Source organism: Periplaneta americana, chromosome 2, assembly GCF_040183065.1.
Source record: "Periplaneta americana isolate PAMFEO1 chromosome 2, P.americana_PAMFEO1_priV1, whole genome shotgun sequence".
Classification (NCBI taxonomy): Eukaryota; Metazoa; Arthropoda; class Insecta; order Blattodea; family Blattidae; genus Periplaneta; species Periplaneta americana.
Genome location: NC_091118.1, coordinates 114,539,424 through 114,548,799, shown reverse-complemented (window position 1 = coordinate 114,548,799; position 9,376 = coordinate 114,539,424). Strand labels below are relative to the sequence as shown.

The 9,376-nt window shown below is 35.6% G+C and overlaps 1 protein-coding gene across 3 annotated transcripts in view; it reads right to left on the bottom strand.

Annotated features, from left to right (window-relative positions):
* Positions 1-763: 763 nt before the first annotated feature.
* LOC138694525 (LIM/homeobox protein Lhx9-like) overlaps positions 764-9,376 on the bottom strand; it is a 523,249-nt gene continuing 514,636 nt past the window's right edge. For all 3 annotated transcript variants that reach the window (XM_069818333.1, XM_069818331.1, XM_069818334.1), the window contains one exon: positions 764-5,669. In XM_069818333.1, the coding sequence (XP_069674434.1) occupies positions 5,436-5,669 (234 nt within the window). In that variant the 3' untranslated portion in view covers positions 764-5,435. The remainder of the gene's footprint in view (positions 5,670-9,376) is intronic.

Below are 9,376 nucleotides of genomic sequence, written 5' to 3'. Positions count from 1 at the left end.
AGAAGTGAACTTTGCCGGCAGAGGAGGAGAGAATTACAATTGCTATACAACCAATCGTAGACGTCTCATTCCACGCTTAACTTGAAGTTGGAACGAATTATAGTCTCGCGACTAATAAATGAACTAGAGCGATTAGTTGATCGGAAGGTGAAAAATATACATGCATTAACTAAAGAGGCATGAGACCACAATTTTCATTGCCTAAAGCTTGGTCATCATTGAGCATTGTATATAATTTGACCTAGTTCTCATTCGTTTTATATTAACTTCCATTCGAAACAATATTTAACAACAATCGGTGGTCCCAAATCCGATCAAGAACTTATGCTTTGACAGGGATCGAACTTGAATCATATCTGGCCATAGTTCCTCAACCGATAAATTCGCTTTCTGATTCATCTAGAATAATTCAGAAACTTAACTAATGCTTAGAAAGGTCAGAGTTACAGATTTATTGTGTTGGACCAATATGAATAAACTACTACACTGTTCTTTAAGAAGTACCTGAATTCAAGTCTTCCACCAACACTGGAATTTCTTAACCAGACGACAGTTTTAATGTCAGCTCTCATCTTCAACACAGAATTGTTGAACTCTCCTAGCTGTTTTATAATCTCATTCCCAACATGAAGGGAAGCACGTATAATTTCTCTGTTGACATATCTACTATACTTCTGTATATCTCCTCTTCAGTTAATATCTCAATGACGATGATTTCTAAGGAAAAAAGGAGAGGAAAATGTGGCATAAATACATCTGAAACTGAGCTTTATAAAATAACTAGTTTAATGGGCCATCAATGATAACATAAGTTGTGGAAAAGTCACGTTTAATAGGCCTCAAATAACCTTGATAACTTTTTATAAATTTAGTTCCAACTTGAGATAGGCCTATGCCGTCCGGTTTAGAGAACAAAAGTGCATGACCACGAAACACTTTTTCTCGTTCAATTCACTGCAAAAAAAGAGAGATATAGAGAGAAAACTCACGTCAAACTGTGAAACTCGATCCGCTTGAAAACTTGAAAACCCACAAAAACGTCACTTTATACAAACTTGGAATATTTTGTTCATGCCCGGTAGTCGCACCACTTGGAATGACGTCGAATAACAGTCACACACTCACTCGGTCTGCTGGGACGTTTTTCGCATGCGCAGATCTCTGCAACGATGAACTGGCCGTCAAATGTTAACATGCCGAGGCGTCGCGACGCTAGAAAATATTAACTTTTCTTTTTCATAATCTTCTTTTATATTCTCTAAGTAACTTAATACTCGTGCAATATTTTTGAGACCGTTAACAATTTTGGGAACATTAATGTGTATATCCATATTATATATATATATATATATATATATATATATATATATATATATATATATATAGACATACACACACACACATAGGCGTAGTATTTAATAGAGCTCGAACGGAACCTGGTGAAGCTTGACCTTGATGGAGAAACCAGTTCTGCGGGCGGTTAGGAGTGGAGGGAATAACGCTTGTTAAGTCTCTCTTGCATCTCGTTACTATAAAATCGGCTGGTAGCCGACTCCACACCACACTACTGCTCTCTCCCTCCAAGCTTCACCAGGTTCCGCACGAGCTGTACTCGTACAAAATTTTTGAGAACGTTAACTTTGGAAACATTAATGTATATGTATGTATATGTATATGTATATATATCACTCTATTATTTGTATGGTAAACCCCAAATTACAGGAGATATAAGAAGTGCAAGACTAAGATGGACAGGACAGATGGAAAGGAGTAAGAAGATGTGTGGGAAGACCGAGAAAGAAATGGTTGGAAAACATTGAGGAAGATAAGAGAGAGCTAGGTATAAGAGAATGGAGAAGAAGGATACATGATAGAAAAGATTGAGCTTCAATAGTACTGCAGGCTCTGGCTCTACAGGGACCGTAACGCCATGGAGTGAGTAAGTATACACACACACACACACACACACACACATACAGACACACACCAGGGGAACGAATAGCCATGTCACTAATTTTGGTGGATGATTCTTTTAACAAAGAGCAACAAAAATGTTGAGTATAACTCGACCGAGGAAAGTGGAGACGCGGACGTAATGTGAACTATCGCGATGACGCTATACGAACGCAGGAGAAGTACTAGTGGCGCTCCCGGCTGCAGGACTCCACTGGCCTTGGTCGAGTAATACCGGTTTGCTGTGTTTTGGATATTTTTCAAGAAAAACGTAAAATTCAAACACGTGAATTGTGGCTCATGAAACATTGTAATCAGTGACCGAATGCACAGTAGTCTGTTGTGTTCCGGTGAACACGCCTTAAACAGAAATGTTTTCAATTTGGGAGTGTGATGTCATTGGCAAGTAGATGACGTAGGTACTCTTTAATTTTTTCTTTTAAACGTATAGAGAGAAGTTGCAAGCAGTATTTTTCTTCGATCAATTAGAAATAGTTGCATCACTTTTCAATTTTTAAAGCAGTTACGTGGTAAACTTACATATGAGAAAGTGAATTTCTAGAGCTGTCTTTAACGCAATTGTTTATATTTACATTTCCTGTTCCCTCCTCAATCGCTGTAACACGCAAACGAGCTTCATTACATACAGTACGATTATTTAGTCCTGGCAGTCGCCGACATTGTGCGCCTGGGTCAGGCGAGTCCATTTAGTTATGCCAAGGGGTGTTCAGGACAGGTTAGTAAGTCGCTTGCCTTCAGAGCGATCGGATGCCACATGTGCGGTAGAGCGGTGTGTTTCCAGTTAATCTATACTGCATTTCTTTACTGACGGCTCGCTCCTCTCTCTACTCCGGAGCTCTCGCCACTACTCCTATTACTTCCCCTCATGCGCGTCACTGAGATGTCAGGACTAAATAATCGGTATGTATCTGTTAACTCCAGGTAATAACCTTTTACAGCGTTGTCACGATTCCATCAATTTAAAATTACTCTGAGGAATGAAAAGTTACATTTATTCAGATAAAATTTCTGCAAATTGAAAGGATAAAACTAAAATGCGTTTAATAATTATTGTCAGAATTTACTCTCTTAAATTGACCAAGGATATTGGGAATTCAGTCAATAGTTTTTTTAAAATTCGCTTCTGAATGATTTAGAACATTTTTTTTTTCGAAACGTGAGCAAAAATGCATAATACTGCATTCAATTCTTCTTCTTGAAATACCAGAAAGATTAAGCTCCCGAATTTCATGGCATTACTTTACAGATCCCTCTGTTTATGTGTATTTCTACAACTGAGTGCGAATTTTACTTATTTTTCGTAGCTGCAGTGAATTTTTTCTATATTCTCTTATGCACACAGGGAATCATAAATTTGGTCCCACAATAAACTTGGCAGATAATTGTATCGAACGTGAATTGAATTTCACGAATTTATCCTGTGTTCTTATAGACCAGTGGTATTCACTAGTAATTATTAAAGAGCCAAAAATGATAAATGATTATTTGCCGGGAGCCACAATGCATTTCATAGTATTGAAGCTTAACAAAATACGCGGATTTATTATTATTTAATAATATATGATTGGTGTTTTTGAAGTTTAAAGGCGGATTTTTCTACTCTTCTGTAAAATCACATCAATACGAGCAGGTTGAATTGTTGTTTTATTTGATCTGCAATCTGTTTTTATTTTGAAAATTTATAAAATAGGCCTAAAGTGTCACATAGGCCTACAGCTAGAAGGCACTAATTTATCAATCTCCGCATCTCTAAATGGCTTAATTTCTGTTACATTATACGATGCTTTGGTTTCAGTTCGTTATTATGTACTGTATAATACATTGCTTTCTGTTCAGATATCGCGGACATTTTTAACATTTCCAGTTTATATTCTTGGTTAAGAATGTTTTGAACACGTCTTCTTACCAAAACTTGAATGCACGCTATTATAATATATTTATTAAGATAAACGTTTATAACCCATTAATACAAGACATAATAAGCACATGGAACATGGCAGTAATGATGCAGGGTAACCAAAGTTTTCTCCGTGGCACATTATTACAGAAATTAAAAAATAATTATCATGTAAAACAGCAGTTGGCTTATTAGTACAGGGTCCGCAATAAATGTTTTTGAGAGCCGCATGAGTTATGTCCACATTGCTTGCTAAAAATGAATTCTAATGATTTATGTAGTTTGGATTTAAAAAGGCCACTAAATTTACAGCAAAAGGTTTGTTAAAAGTCACTATTAGATTGAAAATTCCCTCTATTTTCCACCATTTACCATCAGAATCCTTTAATTTGTGAAAGGGGATATAGGAGATTTTGAATCTGTAGGATTCAATTGTTTTCTTAAATTTAGGACATACTTCCTTCTTCAGAGACACCAAGTACAGTAAATTACTAGGTGAAGATCGTTCAGCAATCAAGCCCAACAGCCTTGGAGGGCCAAGACCAACGAGCCGATTGCTTCCCATACGTCTACATTTCTCAGCAGAGGTTAACAATCATCCATCCAACACGGGGATAATGTGTGGTTAGCACGATGAAAACATTCCCAGCCGTCAGCTGGCTCACGAAACCGGATTTCGCTACTCACTGTAGCTCTCCAAATTAATAACACTGGCTGAAATTTTATGGGAAAATTTCTTCCCCGATGAAAACTCGAACCAGCGTTCATTTCGTAACGCTAGTCCAGGACACAACACCTTTGCTTACAGGAAATTTACTTGCGTCGCCATTGAAAAAAGATATAGAATAATATTTCTTTAAAATATTGCACATGAAAAAAAAATTAAAATTGAATTTTAATCTCCAATCTTCGTTTACAATTAAAACTTCTACAATCAGTATAAGTAAAACAAGAACAAAAATGTTCTCAACAATCAAAATTCACAGATAATGCAAAGCTTCAACTTGTGCAATGTAGACAGATTTTTACCCACACAGAATTTCTAAAAATGTCGATCATCTGTGTATTTTTAATTGAAATTTATATAATTTAGAATTTAAAAGTTCTTACTATCTCCTTTGAAATTTCCATTTCCTTAAGTTCAGGGTTAAAAAAGTTTCAAATCACCCTGAAGATTAATTAAAATTTAACTCACACATAAGATTACAAAAGCGTTAAATTGATAACATTAGAGATCTGACGCGAAAGCCCACGGAGGGCCGAGGCCGAGGCTGGTCTCATATCTACATACACAAAAACATTGAGCCAATGAAAACGCATAGTCTACTGCAGAAAATAAAAGCTCGCATATCCATGACTTGTTTTGTTTTACAACAATTGCACCGTGATAAAGTTCTGAAAAATTTCCCGCGTCATGGCAGCCTCGAGAGATCTGTTAACGCACTTCCGGCCGCATTTCAACTGTTTCGAGATCTGCGCATCGTCCCGCCGCCGATAGACGTGTCGCTGGGCAACCAGTCACTATGGTTACATCTCATAGAGTATATAAATTAACGCGTGCGCATTAGGAGCACTCCAGCGGCGACGGGGAGGAGCCCCCAAGAACGAAGGGCGGGCTGCGGGGCGGGAGCGGCTGCTGGTGGAACTCGGGACCCACGGCTCCAGGACCGTGCGTCTGGAACGACTCCATGTCCGCCAGGCTGTTCCCGGAGTCGGTGCCCGGACACTTGTCCCCGGACTTGCCCTCCTGCTTGATCATCATCCGTCGCCACTTGGCCCGCGCGTTCTGGAACCATACCTGCAACACAGGACAGCAGTCTCATATCTCGTGAGTCCATTACATGAATGCAATGATATTTAGCACAGGCACTATGCTAGGCACGCTGAACCCACAGTTGTCGAACATCTCTACCTCTATTGAATTTTACTGTGTGCACCAATAAAATATAATTATTTGTTTCCCGAAACTGATAGAATAATTTTCTTTTGTTTTCAAGCAATTGTTCTGCAAGTTTGGGAAAATATTTCACAATGGTTTTAACTACACCACAGAGAATTAAAACTGGTTTTTTTATCTAAAACAAAATCAGTAGCAGAGACATACATTTCGAAAATTGCATTTTACAGTAAGCATTAAGCCTAAATTAAACTAAACTAAACTAAACTAAACTAAACTAAACTAAACTAAATGGTAGCACACTAACCTAGCCTAGCCTAACCAAATAACTAAACACCAAAATATAAGTAAAATCTTACAGTCTAAACATGTAGTCTAATAGTGGATACAACACAGTCACTACTGCTTTGAAGAAAAGGTATAAACACACTATAACCGTAAACGATCACTACACATTATTGTACAAACTGTACTACCGTTAATTATTTACAATCGCTATATTCATCGGAGATGCCTACATCTTCAGCGACCATACTAGTTGAAGCCATCTTAATACTATTAAATCAAGCAACATACCACACCCCCAACACTCCTTGTCATTTACACTCCTTGTCATTGCTCTTTCGAATTCTGCACACTTCAACACCAAATTACCTTTCGTCTCGCTTCTCTTATCAATACTCTAACCACGACGTAAATATCAGATCACTTATCTGTGGCACGTTAAGTATACCTCTCCATAGAACATCTCGTTATTCATAATCTTTTACAATATCCACCTCGCGACAATGGAATTCCCTGTCACAAAGTATTAGGGGCTGCAAGACAATAAACACTTTTAAAAACAGCTTAAAAGATAACCTTCTTAGCATTTCACTCCAATCATACTGACAAACTATCACTGTCTATATTGTTACTCCTTCCTTTAGACATGCATCCTGATAGTGCTGTATTTTCAAAATTGTCTCATAATAATCTCTTTCTATTATCTAACATTATTTGAACTATATTAACATTCTATGTATTTTAGCTTAATACTGCTACACAATTTTTTATCAGTGTTTAATTAATAGTTCATAGTATTTTGTTGTTTAATTCGTAAATAACTTGTGTTCATATAACTGTATTAAATTACTTCTATTGTATATAACTATCTCACTCATGAACACTGTTGCATCTGACCAAACTTATGTAATTTAATGACACTATCGTATTCAGCACCTAAAATACATTTCAAATATGCCATTACATTTTAATTTTTTAATTTCAAATCGTAATTTACTTTCTATATTTCAATATTGCTATGAAATAAATATTATAAAAACTTAACATTGTAGTGGTTAACACTTGTTGAAAATGTTTCTTTTATTTTGTTTCATTTTTGTACCACCACTACACCCTATTATAATCATGTAATTTAATTTTTCATCTAGTTTAAGTAAGTATTTAAGTTCGATAATCCTCTGGTTTATACATATTTTTCGTTTCGATTTTGTCTTAGGTACACATATAACTTTCTTTTGTATTCATAGTATATTATCATGTATTTATTTCTTTTTTATCCTTTAGCTGAGTGGAAGAGAACGTTTCACGACCTTAACTCAGCTGGAAAAAATAAAGCATTATTATTATTATTATTATTATTATTATTATTATTATTATTATTATTATCATCATCATCATCATCATTAGCACAAGAAGGTTTAGGACTATTTATTTCTGTCTATACAAGTCTAATGTTTTTGTTCGATTCACCTCTTATTAGATTTTTTGCCGTCTTTCGTTCGTTAGGCCTATAATATAAAGCAACTTTAGACTCGCTCAATGTTCATCGAGTCAATGTGCTGAAACCAATTGCACAGAAATTTCTCTGGAATCCTAGTAGGCCTAAGTTATGTAATTTACTTTTAATTTTGTTCGTAATTTGGTATTTTTTTAATCATCTAAAAGTGCATCGTAAAAGTACTCGTCAGAGTCTAATTTGAACCGTTTCCAGTCAAATTTAGCTTCCATATTAAAAAAATAATGTTTAAAACAAATTTTATATTGGTTAACAGTTATTTAAAAGTAGGGTATTTTATAATTTCATTTATTTTATTATATACTGTTATTGTTACTGTTGGTTAGTTGATTTCCAAGCCTTCAGTTATGATGATTTAAGGTAGACATAGCTATAGCCCTCTGCTTCGTTCCTTTCTTAGATTCGACAAATTTGTAACTTTCGTTTATCAAGTAAGAACTCATTATCCCAGATGGAGACAGATAAAGATGAATTTATTGGGACTATTTCGTTTATATGACATCATTCCATTTTCGGCCAATGAAGTGTAATGAAATTTGGAATTCCAACCAATCACAGTCATACATCGCGATAATTTCTGCAGCTCGATTTATCGTCATCAATTTATCGCATGGTCGTTCTTTTGTTTAGTCAGTGTCGCCAATTGTTTCCATGTAAGTCGATTAGCATGAATCCATTGTACTAAATAAAGTGCGAAATCCTACTTCCACATCTAGGCCTACATCTTCATCTTCTAATTCAATGTCCATTGTATCTAAAGAAACTGACACTCCTTCATAACAAATTGTTCATTTAATTAATGTATTAATCACGTCATTTGTATTTATACCATAAAATGTTTAAATTAAATTCTGATTTCAGCAGATAATGAAAACGTATTTCTGTTACAATAACAAGAGAAAAGCGCAGTACATGTAATTAACATTTTTAGACCTGTATTTCACTTTTCTCAATTGGCATTACTGTATAACATTCAATTTCTTTATTACAGTAGTCATTATTCATCTATTTAGACTTCACAATGTCTGAATAGGTTAAGTATTCATAATTATACAACTATTAACATTTTATTAGCGAATTTTAGGGATATATTATTTACATTTTTATTTTATTCATGAAATAGTTCTAATAAATGTCACTCGAGGTCTGAGATTTCTCAAATACGTCACTCACTTCGCTCGTGGATTTATCGGCAAATCTAAGACCTCTTATGACATTATTATAGATAGGCCTAAATATTTTATTAGAGTTTCTACTCTTAGATACCAGACGACAACATCCGATGCTTTTATATAGCTTCAAAGCTATCTGTGCCTGATAGCAGGAACGCTTTAAGCAAATGATACAAAAGTTAAAAATAATCTGCTTATGATTTTAATCGATGGAATGTCACGAACTTCCCCTTCCTTCCCAGGGAATGGGTAAGACTACTTTGAATTTCTTCATTCCAAAAATCCATCTTGTCCGGCAGGTTTTGTTCCAGAAGCCAGCACGTCAGCAGGGACGATTTATTACTACTTATTCTTTTGTGTGGGCTCCTTACCAATTATTCCTTGAAAGTGCGCCTTGAACCACGACAACACATGGATAGGCCTCCTAGTGACTCAACTTAAGTTATCTCACAAAGTGGAACGAGCTTCGATAGTTCGATACTCTCTAGAGCTTGCTGAATTTTTGGTGCACGAAACAGTGTGGAGTAGGTTTTCTTCTAGAACTTCGATTTTCACAATTATTATTTCTTCACCATGAGAACTTAATCACAGTCAAATAAATTTTAAGATGCTGGATGACGTAAAAGGTTACTTGA